General features: G+C 48.0%; 1 protein-coding gene across 9 annotated transcripts in view; it reads left to right on the top strand.

The window, feature by feature from the left end:
• The window catches only part of LOC143290350 (mucin-like protein), a 163,971-nt gene that overhangs the window by 89,801 nt on the left and 49,950 nt on the right, over positions 1-24,220 (top strand). For all 9 annotated transcript variants that reach the window (XM_076599713.1, XM_076599710.1, XM_076599711.1 and 6 more), the window contains 5 exons: positions 4,488-4,596; positions 13,099-13,186; positions 13,610-13,786; positions 19,932-20,082; positions 21,585-21,866. In XM_076599713.1, the coding sequence (XP_076455828.1) occupies positions 4,488-4,596; positions 13,099-13,186; positions 13,610-13,786; positions 19,932-20,082; positions 21,585-21,866 (807 nt within the window). The remainder of the gene's footprint in view (positions 1-4,487; positions 4,597-13,098; positions 13,187-13,609; positions 13,787-19,931; positions 20,083-21,584; positions 21,867-24,220) is intronic.

Raw genomic sequence — 24,220 nt, 5'->3', positions numbered from 1 at the left:
AAAAGGGGAAAGCAAGCAAAAAGTTCATTTTCTCAATTGTGTTAAAAAAAAGAAAGAAAAAAAAAGCAAGCAAAAAGTTCATTTTCTCAATCTGTATTAAAAAATGAAAGAAAAAAAGAAAGAAAAAAGTTCATTTTTTCTCAATGTGTGTTTAAAAAAGAAAAAAAGAAAAAAAAGCAAGCGAAAACTCCATTTTCTCAATCTGTGTTAAAAAAAAGGGGGAAAAAGCAAGCAAAACCTCCATTTTCTCAGTCTGTGTTTAAAAAAAAGAGAAAAAAGCAAGCAAAAATTCCATTTTCTGAATCTGTGTTAAAAAAAGGGGAAAAAAGCAAGCAAAAAGTTCATTTTCTCAATCTGTTTTAAAAAAAAACAACGAAAAAAAAGCAAGCAAAAAGTCCATTTTCTTCACTGCTGGCACTTGTGTTGACGGTCTGCTTTCTGTTTGGGTAATTCCGAAACACCAGAATGTGCCCACCTTTCTTGCTTTGGGCACTGACAAAGCTTGATCTTAAATTCATCATATTGGCTCAGCAGCCATAGTCGTGAAAGCAGCTATGATAATTATTTCACACCGTAGAGAATTATGTGTTCATAGAAGCTGATAATGGTACCTGTCACTGGGCACAAACATTCGTGTGTGTAATTTGTGTGTTTGAAAACAGAAGAGTGAGAGAGAAACAGTAATGATGTGACTAGCGTGGTGATTAGCTCTGACAGGTTGGAATACCCTGGTGATGGGCGCAATAGCCGAGTGGTTAAAGCGTTGGACTGTCAGTCTGAGGGTCCCGGGTTCGAATCACGGTGACGGCGCCTGGTGGGTAAAGGGTGGAGATTTTTACGATCTCCTAGGTCAACATATGTGCAGACCTGCTAGTGCCTGAACCCCCTTCGTGTGTATATGCAAGCAGAAGATCAAATACGCACGTTAAAGATCCTGTAATCCATGTCAGCGTTCAGTGGGTTATGGAAACAAGAACATACCCAGCATGCACACCCCCGAAAGCGGAGTATGGCTGCCTACATGGCGGGGTAAAAACGGTCACACACGTAAAAGCCCACTCGTGTGCATACGAGTGAACGCAGAAGAAGAAGAATAAGAATAAGAAGAATCAATACCCTGGTCAAAGAAGCGATGGCGACTTGGCAACACATTGTCAGTGACCATGTTCGTTAGGGGTTGTGTCCTAGACTGGATGGTTTATTTGGAGTCTCCTCCCTCTGTCTCTGTGTCTGTGTCTGTGTCTGTCAACACATTGTCACTGACCATGTTCGTTAGGGGCTGTGGCCTAGACTGGATGGTTTATTTGGAGTCTCTGTCTCTGTCTCTGTGTCTGTCAACACATTGTCAGTGACCATGTTCGTTAGGGGCTGTGGCCTAGACTGGATGGTTTATTTGGAGTCTCTGTCTCTGTCTCTGTCAACACATTGTCAGTGACCATGTTCGTTAGGGGTTGTGGCCTAGACTGGGTGGTTTATTTGGAGTCTCCTCCCTCTGTCTCTGTGTCTGTGTCTGTCAACACATTGTCAGTGACCATGTTCGTTAGGGGTTGTGTCCTAGACTGGATGGTTTATTTGGAGTCTCCTCCCTCTGTCTCTGTGTCTGTGTCTGTCAACACATTGTCAGTGACCATGTTCGTTAGGGGTTGTGGCCTAGACTGGGTGGTTTATTTGGAGTCTCCTCCCTCTGTCTCTGTGTCTGTCAACACATTGTCAGTGACCATGTTCGTTAGGGGTTGTGTCCTAGACTGGATGGTTTATTTGGAGTCTCCTCCCTCTGTCTCTGTGTCTGTGTCTGTCAACACATTGTCAGTGACCATGTTCGTTAGGGGTTGTGTCCTAGACTGGATGGTTTATTTGGAGTCTCCCCCCTCTGTCTGTGTCTGTGTCAGTCAACACATTGTCAGTGACCATGTTCGTTAGGGGTTGTGTCCTAGACTGGATGGTTTATTTGGAGTCTCCTCCCTCTGTCTCTGTGTCTGTCTGGCAACACATTGTCAGTGACCATGTTCGTTAGGGGTTGTGTCCTAGACTGGATGGTTTATTTGGAGTCTCCTCCCTCTGTCTCTGTGTCTGTGTCTGTCAACACATTGTCAGTGACCATGTTCGTTAGGGGTTGTGTCCTAGACTGGATGGTTTATTTGGAGTCTCCTCCCTCTGTCTCTGTCTCTGTGTCTGTCAACACATTGTCAGTGACCATGTTCGTTAGGGGTTGTGTCCTAGACTGGATGGTTTATTTGGAGTCTCCTCCCTCTGTCTCTGTGTCTGGTCTGTCAACACATTGTCAGTGACCATGTTCGTTAGGGGTTGTGTCCTAGACTGGATGGTTTATTTGGAGTCTCCTCCCTCTGTCTCTGTGTCTGTGTCTGTCAACACATTGTCAGTGACCATGTTCGTTAGGGGTTGTGTCCTAGACTGGATGGTTTATTTGGAGTCTCCTCCTCTGTCTCTGTGTCTGTGTCTGTCAACACATTGTCAGTGACCATGTTCGTTAGGGGTTGTGTCCTAGACTGGGTGGTTTATTTGGAGTCTCCTCCCTCTGTCTCTGTGTCTGTGTCTGTCAACACATTGTCACTGACCATGTTCGTTTGGGGTTGTGTCCTAGACTGGATGGTTTATTTGGAGTCTCCTCCCTCTGTCTCTGTCTCTGTGTCTGTCAACACATTGTCAGTGACCATGTTCGTTAGGGGCTGTGGCCTAGACTGGATGGTTTATTTGGAGTCTCCTCCCTCTGTCTCTGTGTCTGTGTCTGTCAACACATTGTCACTGACCATGTTCGTTAGGGGTTGTGTCCTAGACTGGATGGTTTATTTGGAGTCTCCTCCCTCTGTCTCTGTGTCTGTGTCTGGCAACACATTGTCACTGACCATGTTCGTTTGGGGTTGTGTCCTAGACTGGATGGTTTATTTGGAGTCTCCTCCCTCTGTCTCTGTGTCTGTGTCTGTCAACACATTGTCACTGACCATGTTCGTTAGGGGTTGTGGCCTAGACTGGGTGGTTTATTTGGAGTCTCCTCCCTCTGTCTCTGTGTCTGTCTTTGTTTGTCTGTCTGTCTCTTTCTTTCTTCGTTTCTCTCTCTCTGTCTCTGTCTGTCTCTCTCCTGTCGTCTCTGTCTCCTGTTCTCTCTCTCACTCTCCTGTTGTCTCTCTCTCTCAGTCTCTCTCTCCTGTTGTCTCTCTCTCTCTCTCTGTCTCTCTCTCCTATTGTCTCTCTCTTTCTCTGTCTCTCTCTCTCCTGTTGTCTCTCTCTCTCCCCTGTCTCTCCATCTCTATCTCTTCCCCCCCCCCCCCCCGTCTCTCTCTCTCTCTCCCCCCTGTCTCTCTCTCACTCTGTCTCAGTCTCTCTTTCTCTCTGTCTGTCTCTGTCTCGCTGCCGCCCCCCCCCCCTTCTGTCCCGACTCCACGACTTACCAGCCTGAAGTGTCACCATGGAGTTGACCTGTTCAAAGCTCAAGACAGATCACCCGTATTGATTCGTCGTGGTTGTTTGGGGTGAAAAGATAAAAGCTATTGACTCCTCCCCCTGTTGCCTTGGTAACAGTGGGGCGGTCACCACCACAGCGTTGTGCGCGCGCACACTGCAACGTGTTTGCGATAGTCTGTGTGTGTGTGTGTGTGTGTGTGTGTGACTGTCGACAGTGCGCATGGTCCTCTCTGTCTATCTGTCTGTCTGTCTCTGTTCTCTTTCTCTGTCTCTGTCTCTCTCTCTCTCCCTCTGTCTCTTTCTCCCTCTGTCTCTCTTTCTCTCAGTCTGCCTCTCTTTTCTCAAGAATTTGCTTTTGTGCATGCACCCCCTCCCCCCACCCTCTTTTTTTTTTCTTTCAAATTTGCCCAGAGGACCGGATGTAAAAAAGCAATCATGCATTTCCCCTTTGTTCATTCGTCCGTTCGTTCTCTCTCTCTCTCTCTCTCTCTCTCTCTCTCTCTCTCTCTGTCACGGTCTCTGTCTCTCTCTTCCTCTTTCTCTGTGTGCGAATAAGTGAGTGAGAGAGAGAGAGAGAGAGAGAATGTGTGTGTGTGTGTGTGTATGTGTGTGCGTGTGTGTGTTTGCGCGCACGCTTTTTTTTTTTCTTGTTCTGCAATTGATTTCAATCGATCTGTTCGCTTGATATGTGGTGGTGGTGGTGGTGTGCGTGCGTGCGTGCGTGCGTGCATGTGTGTGTGTGTGTGTGTGTGTGGTGTGTGTGATGTCTTTACATTTCCTGGCATTAAGTAGTGTTGTTATATTCCTTGTCCCAAAGGACTTGATTAAACCTGAAATGTGTGTTACCACTTAGACTGGAAAAGTGGAAATAAAAGTGTAAGAAAGCAGAGAAAGAGAGAGAGAGAGAGAGAGAGAGAGAGAGAGAGACTTTATACAAATAACAATATTACACAAATTCACAAAGATATGTATGTGTGTGTGTGTTTGTATGCGTGTGTGTGCGGGTGCGTGCACGTGTGTGTACGCGTATGCATGTGCGTGTTTGCGTGTGCGCGCGCGCGTGGCAGCTATGGTGTGGGGCCAGGGTCACGTGATGACGGTGGACAGCCGGCAGTACCTGTACAACGGGTGGGGAGAGTACCTGTTGCTGACGTTCACAGGAGCCGGACAGGACAGGTGAGACATAGCCAGGTGGATGAGATAAACCAGAGAGGGTGTGTTGACCATTGGTCTGGAAATTGGTGGATAGCGCATGCCTTCTTTCAGCCCTTTTTGCTGACTGAAGCCAGCGGAAGTGTCCAATCAGCTATTTTTAGCGACAACCGCATGCGCGTTTCCCTTCTTTTTTTTTTCCAGGTCACCAAAAGGCTAAAATTTCGTTGTGGAAATCGCTGTTTTGACGAAAGGGTTTGAACATTTTCCGTGACTGTTTTTTGCAAGTTTACAAGGCATATTTGGTTTTATAACCACACCTGGTATTTTCTTTAGTCTTCTATGTTAACTTTGAGCGTGTTTTTTTTCGTCATGTGTCTGTCATTACGTACTGGAACTGATCCATTTATAAACTCTGCCGAAAAGTTGACTGAACAAAAGCACTGCAGAATCAGAGAAGCCAGTTTCGGTGGTGGGGCTGCCCGTCACGTAATGTGACCTACTTCTCGCACTGCGAGCGACGAAACGTTCGCCACAAAAGCGGGCTGCACACCCTCCCCCACCTGTGAGGCAGAGAAGGTTGGGTAAGGTAAGGTAAGGTAGGGTAAGGTAGGGTAAGGTAAGATACGAGTTTATTGTCTGTGAATTCACGTTCGCTTGTCTTTGGATCGCGAACATTCGATGATATCACCTATTTTGGAGATTGAAGGGGGGGGGGGGGGGGGGGGCAGAGAGTGCGGGGGGCGTGAGAGAGAGAGAGTGTCTGTCACTCTGTCTCCCTCTCTCTCCTCCCTCTCTCTGCCTTTCTCTCTGCCCCCCTCTCTGTCCCCCCCTCTCTCTCCCACTCTCCCCCCTCTCTCCCTCTCCCCCCTCTCTCTCCCCCTCTCTCTCTCTCCCCTCTCCCCCCCCCTCTCTCCCTCTCCCACCCTCTCTCACTCTCCCCCTCTCTCACTCTCTATCTCCCCCTCTCTCCCTCTCTATCTCCCCCTCTCTCTCTCTCCCCACTCCCCCCCTCTCTCTCCCTATCTCCCCCCTCTCTCTCTCCCTCTCTCTCCCCTCTCTCTTTCTCTCTGCCCCCCTGTCTGTCCCCCCTCCCTCTCTGCCCCCCTCTCTCCCTCTCTATCTCCCCCTCTCTCTCACTCTCTCCTCCCCCCCTCACTCTCTCCCTCAATCTCTCCTCACTCCCCCCCCTGTCTCTGTCAATCTCCCCCCCTCTCTCTCCTTCACTCACCACATCCCCTCTCTTTCCCTCGCTCTCCCCCCCCCTCTCCCCCCCCCTCTCTCTCTCCCCACTGCCCCCTCTCTCTTTCTCTCCCCCCTCTCTCACAGCTGACCGTCGAGGAGAGCAGACGTGTCCGTGCAGCGCTCTGCGTGAACTCTGAACATTGCAAAGAAAAGAACTCAAGTTCTTAGGAGTGGCAAGAAGTGTTTTCTTCTTCTGTCAGTGTTAGAATTTTATTTCTGTTTTATTTATTTTTCTAGGCATTTGAGCAACATCAGCAATTACAAGAAGTTAATACATGGTATTATCACGATGCCAACAACAGCAGAAGCCCACAGACATAACATCGGACAGTTTTATGGTGTGACTGTGCAAATTTCCCTCAAAAAGCGGAGACGTGAACATGAAAACGGACGACACGCCCAGCCATGTTTACTGAAAACAGAGGTACGAAACTGGTGTGGTGTTGTGACTGTCGCTGCGCTGTACACCCTGTTTCTTCTACTCTTGTTAGTGTGTGGCGACGTCGAGACTAACCCAGGCCCCAGAGACTACACCTATGGCGCAACCCACGACAACAGCGCTGACTACACATACAACGACGACTATCTGTCCTATGTGATGCAACAAGTGCAGGCTTCCCTTGACCACCGACACACCACATTTATGCACTTTCTTCAAACCCATGCAGATGATTTGTGCCAACCAATGGACGAAAAGATGAGAAAACTCGAACAGGCTTTCGATCGTCTGGCTTCTGATTTGTCCACTCTCCAGGAATGGGTTCAGCATGACAGAGAAGATATAAATGAACTTCGGCACAACCAGAGCCACTTAGGTGAGCGCTTAGACAGAGCAGAACGGCAACTGGAGGGATTAGAGAAAGATTCCCGTCAGTGCACCCTGAAGTTCATCGGTGTCAGAGAACAGGACCAGGAAGATTTCCAGAAGAGCACCCAAACTGTCGTGGATCTCCTCAACCAGCATTCATCATCACGCACATGGCACAAGTACGATATAGAAAGAACGTATCGTATTGGAGGCCATCGAACAAACAGAGATTCGCCACGCCCACTGACAGTCTGTGTGCACAGGTGGGGAGACAAAATGGAAATCCTGACTGAGATCTCAGGGATCGTCTACGAAGGGACAACGTCAGGATCACAGCACATCTCACTCCACGCCAAAGACAACGTCAGGATCACAGCAGATCTAACTCCACGCCAAAGACAACGTCAGGATCACAGCAGATCTCACTCCACGCCAAAGACAACGTCAGGATCACAGCAGATCTAACTCCACGCCAAAGACAACGTCAGGATCACAGCAGATCTAACTCCACGCCAAAGACAACGTCAGGATCACAGCAGATCTAACTCCACGCCAAAGACAACGTCAGGATCACAGCAGATCTAACTCCACGCCAAAGACAACGTCAGGATCACAGCAGATCTAACTCCACGCCAAAGACAACGTCAGGATCACAGCACATCTCACTCCACGCCAAAGACAACGTCAGGATCACAGCAGATCTAACTCCACGCCAAAGACAACGTCAGGATCACAGCAGATCTCACTCCACGCCAGAGGGAAGAAGTGGAGTTCCACCGTCAGCAAGGACGAATTGCCTACTTCAGAGGGGGCAGACTGCAAGTAGAGGATCGTCGTAGGGGGCCATCTCAAAATGACAGAACAGCACACCTACCGCCGTGACCAACACGGGGAGCCAGACGACAGGTACGATAGAGGTTACCACAGATCATCTGCAGAGCAAGCCCCCTCCAGGTACACACAGTGGGAGGACAGACGTCACAGAGATCCCCGGGATGGAAGAGGTAACTACACGGAGACACACGCAGACGGAAGACATCGTAACGATCACGATTATTCTCATGACCGAATCCCAACCACTGACCAACTACAACCCCCAAAGTCACACCCCAATCAGACTCCAAGTCCCGACCGTGTGCCCGTTGTTCCCGGCACGAGGCTTTACAGTCACGTGCTGTCAGGTTCTGCAGGACAAACAGACCAACCAGTCCGTCACGCCACTATGGAGAGTGGTCAGCATGAGGTTAGCAGCCATCAGCCTGTCCATCACCATGTTCCGGAAAGAAGGGAACCCGAGAGAAGCAGTCCTCTGACCCTGGCAGCAGAACAGCAAGAACCGAGCATCCATCCCTCTCCTGCTGTGTGTGAGGCCAGCTGTACCAGCACTGATCAGTCTACAGACCCGGTGCCGTCAAACACGGAAGACGCGGCAAAGACAGACGTGACACCAGACGCAGGAAATACTTCACAAGACCAAGTACTTTCTGCGACGACAAGGAATGAGGAGACGACCCCCCATCTCTCCACTCCCACCCAAGATTGCACGGGAAACCCCTCTCCCTCCCGCCCGTCCTCAACAAGATGCGATGACAGTGGAAAAGGACGAACGCACCAGAAAAGTACGCCTGCACCTAACAGCACGGCGAAGAGAACAGGGGATTCCCCAGCGCACCGAAGTAGCAGCAGTCCTCCCGTGATGTCCGTGCGAGGAAAGCAGAGCGGCGCTGCACGGACACCAACAAACAGCAACTCACAACAAACTCACTCAGACAGACAGACACGTAATACTCAGGCAAGACTTCCGACAGACTGGGTGACCCCTTCGTGCTCTAAAAAGCAGTTGGACACCAAAGCTGGGAAGAAAAAGAAATGACGTGAAGGCCGTGACCCTGTAGTCAGTGACAGTGTAAATCAGTCCTCAGGTGAGCTGACTTTACTGGCATGGAACGTGGAAGGTCTTGCCTCCAAACTAAATGATCCTTCTTTCCTGTCCTATGTTTCGGATTATGACTTTGTTTCACTGAAACGTTTATGCATAGCTTTTGTTTAACAGCATTCCCTTCCCACACCCCTCATATTGCACCAGCTCAAAAATTTTCAAAGCAGGGAAGAAACAGGGGAGGAGTGATTGTTCTCGTTAGGAATGAATTGATGAAATTTGTTAGAAAAGTGTCAACACCATATAACAATATAATAATTCTACAGTTGGCCAATGAACTGTTTGGAACTGATACAGATGTTTTCATGATTTGCGTATACCTGAACCCTACTGACAGCCCATTTTATACTAACAGTGAATTCGCGGATGGTATTTCTATGCTGGAGCGTACCTTGCTAGATATTTTAGAATGTAATATTGATGCACAGTTTATCATATGTGGAGACTTAAATGCCAGAATTGCAAACAAAATTCCTTGGCATTTTGACGTTGATCTCTTCCGCTCTGTACAGGGTGGATGCGATAATGATAATGTAAATGATAATCACCTTTGGACGGAATCAAATAACAGCTTTCGTAGGTTTTCTCATGATCAGTATCTCAATAGCTACGGAAAAAATCTGCTAAGCTTGTGTGCAGGTTTCGACCTACACATTTTAAATGGTACAACTGAAGGTGACAAAGACGGTTGCTATACTTTCTTGTCTTCTACTGGCAACAGCGTTATAGATTACCTTTTGTTTTCACATTCACTCTGTACTTTACCTCGTGAGATGTATGTTGGGGAACGTATTGAGTCCAAGCATATGCCGTAGTCTGTCATGTTTATTGTACAGAAAATTTTGAACCTGGGGAAGAAACTTTTTCTTGTTTCGGCAAACTTATATGGTCAGAAGACAAAGAGTACGTCTCGTTACATGATCTTGAACGGCCTGAGAATGTACAAAAACTAGTTGAAGCAGATCGTCTGCTACACCAAGATATAAATGAAGCCGTCAATATTTTTACAGACATGTTAACTTCTGCCGCCTCGTGCTTTAAAAAAGCAGTGCGAGGAAATATGAGAAAGAGGAGTGCGTGGTTTGACGCAGAGTGTGAACAGATGAGGACCACTCGGTCCGCTCTCCGAACCTGTCGGCGTACCCAGTCTTCACCCGACAGAAGGTCGTATTGTGACACATGCAAAACTTATAAAAAGTTGTTGGTTGATAAAGAAAAGGAATTCAAAAGAAAAGCCAGAGACGAACTTACAATGTTAATGATTCTGGGAAATTTTGGCACTGTGTTAAGAAATTTTCACATAAAACGACACAAATGGGGAAAATTGCACTGGAAATCTGGGTTCAACATTTTAAAGATGTTTTTGGTAGTGGAGAAGGTGGGCAGGAAGAAGAGGAGTCTGAAATCAATGCTTTTCCGGCTGATGCTACTGTTTGTGACGATGATGTTACACGGCTGAACGCTGAGATAACTGCAGAGGAGGTAACTGAGGCCATTCACCACCTTAGGAATAATAAAGCAGCAGGTATTGATGGTATTATCCCCGAAATCTTTAAGACCGCAGTCACACGTTGCAGAGTAACAGATTTTCTCGTCCATTTATTTAATAGTATATTTTCATCTGGACATTATCCAGAAGCTTGGACAGAAGCCCTGATCCACGCAATACACAAGAAAGGAAATATACACGATCCTGATAACTACAGAGGTATTTCCTTATTAAATATTTGTAGCAAAATTTTTAGTTACATCTTAAATAAACGATTGTCAGCTTTTGTAGAAGAGAAAAATATTCTTGGCGAGATACAAGCAGGCTTTCGAAAGGATCACTCTACAATTGACCACATTTTCACACTTTTTGCTATGATTCAAAAACATCTATTGAAAAACAAAAAATTGTATGTTGCGTTCATTGATTTTAAGAAAGCCTTTGATCTTATTTCTCATTGCAAATTGTGGCCCATTTTACACAAATTAGGAGTAAAAGGGAATATACTGAACACACTAAAGAGCATGTACACAACTGTTAAGGCCCGCATTCGTATTGGAAGTCAGATTTCAGAAGCTTTTCATTGCCTTAAGGGTTTAAAACAAGGTGAAATAACAAGTCCCATTTTGTTCTCCTTATTCATTAACGAACTGGCTCAGGACATTAAGAATGGAAAACATGGTATACAACTTTCCCCCGATGTGCTTGAACTTCTTATTTTACTGTTTGCAGATATTATTTTACTATCAGACACGGTTACAGGCTTACAAAACCAGTTAAATGTACTTGCATGCAAATCAGATGAGCTAGGACTTCATGTAAATCTTCACAAATCTAACATTGTTATTTTCAGAAAGGGGGGTTACGTGGCAAAGAAAGAAATGTGGTTCTATAAAGGGCAGGTAATGTCAGTGGTAAATTCCTATAACTATCTAGGTATGATTTTTTCAACAAAATTAGCATTTAGTAAAGCCGTCAGTGGCTTAACTTGTAAAGCGAGAAAAGGGGTCATTGATATTTTTAGAACCCTTTGGAGATTAGGAGATTGTTCAGCAACCATTTTTGTAAAACGTTTTGACACACAAATTAAGCCAATGTTATTATATGGTGCAGAAATATGGGGTTTAACACAACAGAAAGCGGTGGAAAATGTTCACACCTTTGCATTGAAGAAATTGCTAAATGTCAGCCCCCGAACCCCAAACGACATGGTGTACGGCGAAACTGGACGTTACCCTTTATATGTTTTTACCTATGTCGCTTGCATCAAATACTGGTTACGTTTAACAACACTAGATGATTCCAGACTTCCACGTAAAGCATACAACATGCTCCTATCACTTCATAATGATGGTAAGATTTGCTGGGTAACACAGGTTTATAAAACTTTATACGAGACAGGTTTTGGCTTTGTATGGGAAAATCGGGGGGTGGCAAATCAAAATATATTCCTGGATCTTTCAAACAGAGACTGATAGATTGTTACTACCAAAAGTGGACTGAACATACCAGCAGCAGCACTAGATTTAGTGTTTACCACACATTCAAAACATCAGTATCCTTGGAAGCTTACTTCACTACAGTTACGAACAAACATATCCGTGACATCCTGATAAGATTTAGATTAGGTATATCCGAACTACAGACACACAAAAAACGTTACACTGCTGTATCAGAGCAAGATCTCACATGTTCATTCTGCCACAATGCTATAGAAACGGAACTGCATTTTCTTTTCCACTGCACAGAACTGAATGACTTACGACAGAAGTATATTCCAAAAAAATACACGCTTTATCCGTCGATGACTAGGTTTCAGCATTTGATGCAAGACAAGCATTGCCTTCATGACCTTGGAAGATACATTTATTATGCAAACCGACGTCGTTAATGCTTTTTTTTTTTAATGTTCATAGTCTACTATAACAAAGGTTCACTATGTCATTGTCCGCACGATCTGTTGTAACGGGTCATATGGCCTATACAATAAAATTCTTGCGTTCTTGCGCGTTCCCCCCTCCCTCTCTCCCTCTCTCTCTCCCCCTCTCTTTCTCTCTGCCCCCCTCTCTGTCCCCCACCTCTCTCTCCCCCCTCTCTCCCTCTCTCTCTCACTCTCTCCCCCCTCTTTCTCTCTGCCCCCCTCTCTGTCCCCCACCTCTCTCTCCCCCTCTCTATCTCCCCCTCTCTCTCACTCTCTCCCCCCTCTCTTTCTCTCTGCCCCCCTCTCTGTCCCCCACCTCTCTCTCCCACCTCTCTCCCTCTCTATCTCCCCCCTCTCTCTCACTCTCTCCCCACTCCCCCCCCCCTATATCTGTCACTCTCCCCCCTCTCTATCTCCCCCCTCTCTCTCTCACTCTCCCCACTCCCCCCCCCCCTATATCTGTCACTCTCCCCCCTCTCTCTCCTTCACTCTCACCACATCCCCTCTCTCTCTCTCTTTCCCTCGCTCTCCCCCTCTCTCTCTCACTCTCCCCCCTTTCTCTCTCTCCCTCACTCTCTGCCCACCCTTCTGTCTCTCACTCTCTCACCACTGCCCCCCCTTCTCTCTCTTCCTCTCTCTCCCTCTCTCTCTTCCCCCCTCTCTGTCCCCACCCTCTCTCTGTGAGAAGGAAGGGATGGAGTGTGGAGGGTGAGGAGGATCTGGGGGGGAGGGTGGTGGGGAGGGGGGGGGGGGGTAGGAATCGGGAAGAACAGTGTGTTCCTTTATTCTTCACTCCTGTCTTCCACCCTGCCTTCTCGCTCTCCCTTCTTTCCCTCCTCCTTCCTTCTATCTCCCTCCCTACTCTGTTCCTTCCTTCCCTTCTTTCCTTCTTTCTTTCATTCATTCTTCCTCCTTTCCATCCAGCCTTCCTTTCTGCTTCTTTCAGTTGTCCTCCCTTTCCTTCTTCCTTTCTTTCCTCCTTTCTTTCTTCATGCTTCTTTCAATCCCCCTTCCTTCCTTCCCTCTCTTCCTGTTTCCCTCCTACCTCCCTCTTTTCCTCCTTCCTTCCTTCCTTCCTTCCTTCCCTCTCTGTTCCTTTCTCTGTACCGCTGTGTGTCTTCCAGTGACGTTCCGATGCAGATCCAGGGACGGACCCTGAAAACTGGCCAGGACAACTTCAACACCACTGTCCTCAACGCTGTGGCCGTCAAGGTCAGACTGGGCCTCTGTCTGTCTGTCCGTCTGTCTGTCTGCCTGTCTGCCTGCCTGTCTGTGTGCAATACGGTAACATGACCCCCTTCACACATGACAGGGACACTTGCTGTGTGCAGTACGGTAACATGACCCCCTTCACACATGACAGGGACACTTGCTGTGTGCAGTACGGTAACATGACCCCCTTCACACATGACAGGGACACTTGCTGTGTGCAGTACGGTAACATGACCCCCTGAGACATGACAGGGACACTTGCTGTGTGCAGTACGGTAACATGACCCCCTGAGACATGACAGGGACACTTGCTGTGTGCAGTACGGTAACATGACCCCCTGAGACATGACAGGGACACTTGCTGTGTGCAGTACGGTAACATGACCCCCCTTCACACATGACAGGGACACTTGCTGTGTGCAGTACGGTGACATGACCCCCTTTGAGGTGCACGCGGAGGGCGGGGTGCTCAAAGTGTACAAGGGGGGACAAGCTGTGACGTCACCAGCTGCCCCCGGTGTCCTCGGCTCGGACGTGGCGGTGACGGTGACCGGTGATGGCGTCATGGACATCGCCTTCCCTTCTGGGGTCGCGCTGCTGGTACTGTGTGTGTGTGTGTGTGTGTGTGTTTCTGTGTGTATTTTTGTGTGTATTTCTGTGTGTGTGTGTGTGTGTGTGTGTTGTGTGTATCTGTGTCTGTGTGTATTTTTGTGTGTGTGTGTGTGTTTGTGTGTTGTGTGTATCTGTGTCTGTGTGTATTTCTGTGTGTGTGTGTGTGTGTTTGTGTGTGTGTTTGTGTGTGTTGTGTGTATCTGTGTCTGTGTCTGTGTGTATTTTTGTGTGTATTTCTGTGTGTGTGTGTGTGTGTGTGTGTGTGTGTGTGTGTGTGTGTGTGTGTGTGTGTGTTTCTCTGTGTGTGTATTTCTGTGTCTGTGTGTGTGTGTCTGTGTCTGTGTGTGTGTGTGTGTATTTCTCTCTGTGTGTGTGTCTGTGTCTGTGTCTGTCTCTGTGTGTGTCTGTGTGTATTTATCTGTGTGTGTGTGTCTGTGTGTAATTATCTGTGTGTGTGTGTGTGTGTGTGTGTGTGTGTTTCGACGAATTTTGTATTTGAATGGTATTGAAAACAGCATGACAAAAGTGTGGAAAACAGAAAGTGGGAGTCACATGGCGAGGAGGGTTTGAGGGAGGGGAGGGAGGGTGTGTGTGTGTTGGGGGGAGGGGTGGGTGAGAGGGGCGGGCCAGGGGACACGGGCAGTAAGTAAAGGGGGGGGGGTTGTTTTGTTAGCTTCGTTTAGTCGTGGAGGATGGTGGAGGCCACAGTTTTGTTAGCTTCGTTTAGTCGTGGAGGATGGTGGAGGCCACAGTTTTGTTAGCTTCGTTTAGTCGTGGAGCATGATGGAGGCCACAGTTTTGTTAGCTTCGTTTAGTCGTGGAGGATGGTGGAGGCCACAGTTTTGTTAGCTTCGTTTAGTCGTGGAGGATGGTGGAGGCCACAGTTTTGTTAGCTTCGTTTAGTCGTGGAGGATGGTGGAGGCCGCAGTTTTGTTAGCTTCGTTTAGTCGTGGAGGATGGTGGAGGCCACAGTTTTGTTAGCTTCGTTTAGTCGTGGAGGACAGTTTTGTTAGCTTCGTTTAGTCGTGGAGGATGGTGGAGGCCACAGTTTTGTTAGCTTCGTTTAGTCGTGGAGGATGGTGGAGGCCACAGTTTTGTTAGCTTCGTTTAGTCGTGGAGGATGGTGGAGGCCACAGTGAGCATAAACTGAAACATGTGAGTTTTCCACTGATACTGAATTTTTTGACATGCTGTTTTGAATTTGACAATACTCGCATAGTTTGCGTCGGAACTTTTAGATATTTTGCAGACTTGTTGATGATACCCTAAGGTTACTGTGTGGAAATTTTCAATGAATTCAGTTTCTCTGTCACTAAGAAAATACTTGTCAAAAAGCGGTTCACTTTTTTTGGGGGGACACCCGATACATTGTGACTTTTTTGATAGGTATTGTGGTCCACTGAAGAACACCTGAGCATATGTCAGCTTTGAGCGATTGCCCTGCTCTCATGGTGACCTCAGTTTCGATACCCCTCCACGTCCGTGCTTGGGGTGAAGCCTGTCAATGTCGTCAGTGTCGGCAGATTCATGGGGGACGGTTGTTTGAGGGGCGTGATGGCGGTTTCCACTCTGGGAGGGACGCTCACTCAGTCTGGCTCCGCGACTAAGCCATTATTGTCGTTAGCAGGGGGCTTAGTAGGTGGTGTCCTAAGTACGTTAAAACAGAACAGGCGCTACTGAACACCACCGAAGTGACTCAGCAGCAGTGCAGGGTCTCCTCTGGTGTGTGGCTTCCTGGCGGCCTAACATCGATGGTTCCCAGTGGACTGCCGACGCTGGAACTGCGACGGACGAACCCGGGTGTGGCCGTGTATAGGGGAATCTAAATGAGCGGCGTGGGAGTAATGCCACTGAAACGGTGCAGATGATGGGGCAGCAACAAGAAAAAAAAAGAAAAAAAAAAAGATATATGCTCTTTGACATCCTGTCCCCAATGTTGAGAAAATTCAGACGTATTCTCGCATTGTTTATCATATGCTCTATGTGGTGTTTCCAGTTAAGTTTGGATGTTAGATAAACTCCCAGATATTTGACAGTCTGTGCATATGTATGACAATTTGTATTTTTATTTGTATTTGTATTTTTTTATCACAACAGATTTCTCTGCGTGAAATTCGGGCTGCTCTCCCCAGGGAGAGCACGTCGCTACACTACAGCGCCAGCCATTCTGTCACGGCTCGTGACGGTTTCTATGCATGTGTTCATGTACAACTCTCTTTTCCATCCCTTCTCCCCCTTTCTCTCCCCCCCCCCTCTTCTCTCTCTCCCTTCTCCCCCTTTCTCTCCCCCCCCTCTCCTCTCTCTCTCTCCCTTCTCCCCCTTTCTCTCCCCCCTCTCCTCTCTCTCTCTCCCTTCTCCCCCTTTCTCTCCCCCCCCCTCTCCTCTCTCTCCCTTCTCCCCTTTCTCTCCCCCCCCTCTCCTCTCTCTCCCTTCTCCCCCTTTCTCTCCCCCCCCCTCCTCTCTCTCTCTCCCTTCTCCCCCTTTCTCTCCCCCCCCCCTCCTCTCTCTCTCTCCCTTCTCCCCCTTTCTCTCCCCCCCCTCTCCTCTCTCTCTCTCCCTTCTCCCCCTTTCTCTCCCCCCCCCTCTCCTCTCTCTCCCTTCTCCCCCTTTCTCTCCCCCCCCTCTCCTCTCTCTCTCTCCCTTCTCCCCCTTTCTCTCCCCCCCTCTCCTCTCTCTCTCCCTTCTCCCCCTTTCTCTCCCCCCCCCTCTCCTCTCTCTCTCTCCCTTCTCCCCCTTTCTCTCCCCCCCCTCTCCTCTCTCTCTCTCCCTTCTCCCCCTTTCTCTCCCCCCCCTCTCCTCTCTCTCTCTCTCCCTTCTCCCCCTTTCTCTCCCCCCCTCTCCTCTCTCTCTCTCCCTTCTCCCCCTTTCTCTCCCCCCCTCTCCTCTCTCTCTCTCCCTTCTCCCCCTTTCTCTCCCCCCCCTCTCCTCTCTCTCTCTCCCTTCTCCCCCTTTCTCTCCACCCCCCTCTCCTCTCTCTCTCTCCCTTCTCCCCCTTTCTCTCCCCCCCCTCCTCCTCTCTCTCTCCCTTCTCCCCCTTTCTCTCCCCCCCCTCTCCTCTCTCTCTCTCCCTTCTCCCCCTTTCTCTCCCCTCCCCTCCTCCTCTCTCTCTCTCCCTTCTCCCCCTTTCTCTCCCCCCCCCTCTCCTCTCTCTCCCTTCTCCCCCTTTCTCTCCCCCCCCTCTCCTCTCTCTCTCTCCCTTCTCCCCCTTTCTCTCCCCCCCCTCCTCCTCTCTCTCTCTCCCTTCTCCCCCTTTCTCTCCCCCCCCTCCTCCTCTCTCTCTCTCCCTTCTCCCCCTTTCTCTCCCCCCCCTCCTCCTCTCTCTCCCTTCTCCCCCTTTCTCTCCCCCCCCTCTCCTCTCTCTCCCTTCTCCCCCTTTCTCTCCCCCCCCCTCCTGTCTCTCTCTCCCTTCTCCCCCTTTCTCTCCCCCCCTCCTCCTCTCTCTCTCTCCCTTCTCCCCCTTTCTCTCCCCCCCCCTCTCCTCTCTCTCTCTCCCTTCTCCCCCTTTCTCTCCCCCCCCTCTCCTCTCTCTCTCTCCCTTCTCCCCCTTTCTCTCCACCCCCTCTCCTCTCTCTCCCTTCTCCCCCTTTCTCTCCACCCCCTCTCCTCTCTCTCTCTCCCTTCTCCCCCTTTCTCTCCACCCCCTCCTCCTCTCTCTCTCTCCCTTCTCCCCCTTTCTCTCCCCCCTCCTCCTCTCTCTCTCTCCCTTCTCCCCCTTTCTCTCCCCCCCCTCCTCCTCTCTCTCTCTCCCTTCTCCCCCTTTCTCTCCCCCCCCCTCTCCTCTCTCTCTCTCCCTTCTCCCCCTTTCTCTCCCCCCCCTCTCCTCTCTCTCCCTTCTCCCCCTTTCTCTCCACCCCCCTCTCCTCTCTCTCTCTCCCTTCTCCCCCTTTCTCTCCCCCCCCTCTCCTCTCTCTCTCTCCCTTCTCCCCCTTTCTCTCCCCCCCCCTCCTCCTCTCTCTCTCTCCCTTCTCCCCCTTTCTCTCCCCCCCCCCTCTCTCTCTCTCTCCCTTCTCCCCCTTTCTCTCCCCCCCCCTCTCCTCTCTCTCCCTTCTCCCCCTTTCTCTCCCCCCCCCCCTCTCCTCTCTCTCCCTTCTCCCCCTTTCTCTCCCCCCCCTCTCCTCTCTCTCTCTCCCTTCTCCCCCTTTCTCTCCCCCCCCTCTCCTCTCTCTCTCTCCCTTCTCCCCCTTTCTCTCCCCCCCCCCTCTCTCTCTCTCTCCCTTCTCCCCCTTTCTCTCCCCCCCCCTCTCTCTCTCTCTCTCTCTCCCTTCTCCCCCTTTCTCTCCCCCCCTCTCCTCTCTCTCTCTCCCTTCTCCCCCTTTCTCTCCACCCCCTCTCCTCTCTCTCTCTCCCTTCTCCCCCTTTCTCTCCCCCCCCCCCCCTCCTGTCTCTCTCTCCCCCTTCTCCCCCTCTTTCCATCCCTCTCCTTCACCTCCCTCTCTCTCTCCTTCATGCTTTTACACGTGCATTTCTGAGGATATGTGTATGTCATGTCCCTTCCCCTGAACGTTTTGTGAACTCCGAGTTCAGAAGTGGTCAGGAGAGAAAGATTTCTCTGGGCTTTTGATGCCAAGCTCTGTCAAGAGACGGGTCACCGTTCCAGCGTGGGAGTAGTAGTGGGGTGTGTTCGTTGTCACCCCCTTCTTTCTGTGTGTGTGTGTGTGGGTCTGTGTTTCACCCTGGGCCAGCGGTGTGCCCATTTACCTGGTGACAGGTGAGGGAGTCTGTGTTTGTCTGCGTAATATTAATGTAGTGATGTGAATTATGATACTGGTTGACATTCAAGGAGGTTTAGGTTACTTGCAAGGTCGGGGTGATGTTGTTTTTTTTTAAGTGGAAATCTTTTAAATCCAGCATTCTTTTATCTCTAAATATTCTGGGGGAATTAGTAAATTTGTTGTGTTTAGGTGTATCATTTTGCCATAATTATATTCAGCTCGGATTGTTTCAGGTCTGTAATGGTGATTGTCTAAGTGCAGTATGTAAATTTTCCCAAACATTTTTGGTGGGGATGGAAATGTGATGTAATTGTAATGTAGCCCGGCTGGTGCTGTTTATATTATTCGGAACTAGTATGATGGAAACTGAAATATTGTTATTGCCATTTGTGGTTAGCATAATGTATATTGCTTAAGGAAGAGATAAGTGGGGAGCGGGGGGGGGGGGGTGTACTCTTTTGCAACTAGTAAAAAAGAACATAGTCTACAGAGCCAGCGAGGTGTTAAAGGTTTTCCTGTTTCCCTCCCTTCCGTGCCACTGCCTTCGACGGGTCTCCGGGACAAGTCTGGAATGGTCCTCGGCCCCCTTCTAACGTGTCACCCCGAAACTCCCTCACTCCCGTTCCCGTTCCCACTTTCCCACTGTCCCTCTTCCCCGACCAGCTTCAGCCAGCAAACTACCAGCGTGGTCCGTCTTTGGCTGTCAGCATGTGTATGAACTCTGGCAGCGGGTTTTAGCAGAACTGGCGCTGCAGTTGTCTGCAAAATTGTATTGTGCTGTAGTTAGACAGAGGTTATTTTGTGTGTGTGTGTGTGTGAGTAATGCTTGGGTTTGTGGCGTTCATTTATGTATGTATGTTTGCATGACCACAGTAAAACGAGCTGAACTTTTCTGTGTCTCCGTGTTTGTGTTGTCGGGACGTTAGCTAGTCTGGGAAGGGGTGGGGGGTTCATGGCCAACCCCTTACGGAGTTCAGGGGAGTGCAGTTTTATGTGTTTTTGCTATCGAAGTGGATTTTTCTACAGAATTTTGCCAGGAACAACCCCTTTGTTGCCGTGGGTTCTTTTACGTGCGCTAAGTGCATGCTGCACACGGGACCTCGGTTTATCGTCTCATCCGAATGACTAGCGTCCAGACCAGCACTCAAGGTCTAGTGGAAGTTGGAGAAAGTATCGGCGGCTGAGCCGTGATTCGAACCAGCGCGTTCAGATTCTCTCGCTTCCTAGGCGGACTCGTTACCTCTAGGCCATCTAGAGTAAATACAAAGTGTGTGTGTGTGTGTGTGTGTGTGTGTGTGTGTGTGTGTGTGTGTGTGTGTGTGCGTGCGTGTGCGTGTGCGTGTGTGTGTGTGTGCGTGTGTGTGTGTTCGTGTGTGTGAGTGTGTGTGTGTGTGTGTGTGTGTGTGTGTGTCCGGTGTCAGGTTGGGGCCAGTGAGAACCGTCTGACGCTGTCCGTGTGGGCGAGGGGCCTGGGCAGCACGGACACCCTGCAGGGCCTTCTGCTGGCACGGTCCATGGGCCCGGACTTCCACTCCCTCAATCCCCAAAAGAAGTTTGCCCAGGCAGCAAGATGTGAGGGTTTTTTTTGTGGTGGTGGTTTTTCCTTGCCGGGGTGGGGGTGACCAATGCGAAGGTGGTGGCGGGGGGTGGGTGTGTGTGTTCGTGTGTGTGTGTGTGTTCGTGTGTGTGTGTGTGTGTGTGTTGTTTAGTTTAGCTTAGCGTCTTTTCACTATTAGGGATATTAGACGGAAAAAAAGGGGTGAGGGGTAGGGAGAGGGGAAAGAGAAGTCAGAATAAAACAGAAAAGGTAGAAAACTACTAAGAAATGCATAACTAACACGAAATTAGCTTTAACAGTAGCAATTCAATAATGAAGATAACTAAAACCATTAACATGATTATGAAGTACATTAAAGGAATGTCGAAAAATAGGGCTATGAACTAATGCCTTTGAAAGTTCTGCAAAAAGAACCTCGTTAGAAATAACGTGTGTGTGTGTGTGTGTGTGTGTGTGTGTGTGTTCGTTATTTAGTTTAATGTATTTTCACTGTGATATTAGACGAGGGTAGGGAATAACATCGAGGATGGAAAAGAAATTACTGTGTACGCATGCGAGTGAGTAAAAGCGTGCGTGCGTGCGTGTGTGTGTGTGTGTGTGTTACGAATAAAAAATGATTTAAGTTTTGTTTAAAAGAAAAAGAAAAAGTATAACAATATAACATCTTTCTAAGGAAAAACTAACGACTATAACAGCAAACCAACTGGACTATTGAACAAGGAGTTGAAAAAGTCGCGTTCAATAGCAATGGACTGCTGAAGATTGTCAACACTGAAGATGATTTCAAGTCAGGGATGTGAGACTTTAACATATGGTTAGTTAGTATATGATCGGCTGTTACGTGAGCACAACAAATGCAAGAAACATTACCGACATACTTGGTCTTGAAACAATTCATTTTCCATCTGAAGATCAGAGAAATGATTTGCCGTTTATGAGAATCATTTTGGTAATGTTCTCTTATGAAACCATACATTTTCTGTATATTTTTATGTAACTCCGAGTTATCGATGTTTTCTTCAAGCTGAAATGTTGACCATTGGACTTTTTCTACCATGGGGTAAACATTCCTGTAGTGAAAGTGAAATACTTAAATCTGCCTCTAATGTGAATAAAATAGAATAGAATAGATTTTATTGTCATGAAACCGTAAGGTTTATAAGACACAAGTGCGATGGTAAATAAATGAAGGAAAAACACACAATTAATCAATCAGTTAATGCAGTAAATTGCAGCAGCATTCATAAACAAATTTTCCTAATCTTGTTTGTATATATTCATCATCTTTCAATGTGTTCCAGATAGCGTAGAAGGAATTTGCCCAAAGCTCGATTCTGTCTGGTACTTTGCTGTTTTGAGCTGTGTGTGTGTGTGTGTGTGTGTGTGTGTGTGTGTGATACAAGGGCCATTACCAAATCAGCCTCTGGGACTAGAAATGACGATTTTAGGGACTACAAGTAATAATCCCTGGACAAGAAACAGATCTTCATCGACCGGAAACGGCCGATTTTTACAGGGGCGCTGTCGGAGAACGACACCCTGTTCACCTACAACCTGACGGGTGGCGGAGACAGTTTCTCCACGTACCAGCACCCAGACTTTGTGCCTTCCTTCCCACCCGCCACCCTCCCTCTACTGGAGGCAACACTGAACGAGACGTCCCGGTGGGAGGAGGGCAACGGTGTGTGTCGCGACAACCTGGCCTGCCTGCAGGACTTCCTGGTCACGGGGGACCTCACTGGGGCCAACTCCACCAGGAACACACAGGAGGGGCTCAGAGTGCGGAGAGCCACGCTGGGTACGTACGTCTGTTGCGTTGTGTTTGGGTCTGTTTCAGTTTCAGTTTTTCAGTGGCTGAAGGCGTCACTGCGTTCGGACAAATCCATATACGCTACACCACATTTGCCAAGCAGATGCCTGACCAGCAGTGTAACCCAATGCACTTGTCAGGTCTTGAGGAGAAAAAAAAAGAAAAAAAAGAAGATAAAATGAATAAAATAAAATAAAATAAAAAGAAATAAGTAAATGAATAAACAGATAATAAATGCATAAAAAAACTACTACTACTACTAATATTTATAAGTCGCAAAAACTTAATGAAGTCAACTATAAGTGTACAAAAATGAAGAAAAAAAAAAAAAAAAAGAATAAAAGAAAAAAGAAAAAAAGACAACAATGATGATAAATACGCAAATAAATGTAAAACATGCAGACACACATTCACACAAATACACACACATGAACATCTGTGTTGTGTTAAGTTGTTGTAATAATAATAATAATAATACATATTCTATGGCGCAATATCCAGCATCCAGCACCAATGCTGCTCAGAGCGCCTTACATCATCCAGTTGACTATAAACATGCCTTAAAAAACTTACCAATCAATATTTGACAATGGAAAACATCCAGTGTGTTCATATGAATGAAAAAGCACACTTAAGAGATGAATCTGATTATAAAAGTTATGACGTAAATAAGGCTTAGATTAAAACTAAGTTGTGTGTTGTGTTATTGTAGCTGTGACTTCTTGTGTTGTGTTGTTGTGTTGGGATGTGGTGTGTTGTGTTGGGATGTGGTGTGTTGTGTTGGGATGTGGTGTGTTGTGTTGGGATGTGGTGTGTTGTTGTAGTTGTGGCTTCTGGTGTGTTGTGTTGGGATGTAGTGTGTTGTTGTGGTTGTGGGTTGTGATGTGCTGTTGTGTGTTGTGTTGGGGTGTGTTGTGTGTTGTGTTGGGATGTGTTGTGGGTTGTGTTGGGATGTGTTGTGGGTTGTGTTGGGATGTGTTGTGGGTTGTGTTGGGATGTGTTGTGTTGTTATGGGTTGTGTTGGGGTGTGTTGTGTGTTGTGTTGGGATGTGTTGTGGGTTGTGTTGGGATGTGTTGTGTTGTTATGGGTTGTGTTGGGGTGTGTTGTGTGTTGTGTTGGGATGTGTTGTGGGTTGTGTTGGGATGGGTTGTGTTGGGATGTGTTGTGGGTTGTGTTGGGATGTGTTGTGGGTGTGTTGTGGGTTGTGTTGGGATGTGTTGTGGGTTGTGTTGGGATGTGTTGTGTGTTGTGTTGTTATGGGTTGTGTTATGGGTTGTGTTGGGATGTGTTGTGTTATGGGTTGTGTTGGGATGTGTTATGGGTTGTGTTGGGATGTGTTGTGTTGTTATGGGATGTGTTGTGTGTTGTGTTGGGATGTGTTGTGGGTTGTGTTGGGATGTGTTGTGTGTTGTGTTATGGGTTGTGTTGGGATGTGTTGTGGGTTGTGTTGGGATGTGTTGTGTTATGGGTTGTGTTGGGATGTGTTATGGGTTGTGTTGGGATGTGTTATGGGTTGTGTTGGGATGTGTTGTGTTGTTATGGGTTGTGTTGGGGTGTGTTGTGTTGTTATGGGTTGTGTTGGGATGTGTTGTGTTGTGGGTTGTGTTGGGATGTGTTGTTATGGGTTGTGTTGGGATGTGTTGTGTGTTGTGTTATGGGTTGTTGGGATGTGTTGTGTTGTGGGTTGTGTTGGGATGTGTTGTGTGTTGTGTTGTTATGGGTTGTGTTAGGATGTGTTGTTATGGGTTGTGTTGGGATGTGTTGTTATGGGTTGTGTTGGGATGTGTTGTGTGTTGTGTTGTTATGGGTTGTGTTGGAATGTGTTGTGGGTTGTGTTGGGATGTGGTGTTATGGGTTGTGTTGGGATGTGTTGTGGGTTGTGTTGGGGTGTGTTGTGTGTTGTGTTGTTATGGGTTGTGTTGGGATGTGTTGTGGGTTGTGCTGTTATGGGTTGTGTTGGGATGTGGTGTTATGGGTTGTGTTGGGATGTGTTGTGTGTTGTGTTGTTATGGGTTGTGTTGGGATGTGTTGTGTGTTGTGTTGTTATGGGTTGTGTTGGGATGTGTTGTGTGTTGTGTTGTTATGGGTTGTGTTGGGATGTGTTGTGTTGTTATGGGTTGTGTTGGGATGTGTTGTGTGTTGTGTTGTTGTGGGTTGTGTTGGGATGTGTTGTGTTGTTGTGGGTTGTGTTGTGTTGTTGTGTGTTGTGTTGTGGGTTGTGTTGGGATGTGTTGTGTTGTTGTGGGTTGTGTTGTGTTGTTGTGGGTTGTGTTGTGTTGTTGTGGGTTGTGTTGGGATGTGTTGTGTTGTTGTGGGTTGTGTTGTGTTGTTGTGGGTTGTG

This window comes from Babylonia areolata, chromosome 15, assembly GCF_041734735.1.
Source record: "Babylonia areolata isolate BAREFJ2019XMU chromosome 15, ASM4173473v1, whole genome shotgun sequence".
NCBI lineage: Eukaryota > Metazoa > Mollusca > Gastropoda > Neogastropoda > Buccinidae > Babylonia > Babylonia areolata.
Note: the sequence above shows the minus strand (reverse complement) of the source record. Positions and strands in the feature narration are given on the sequence as shown.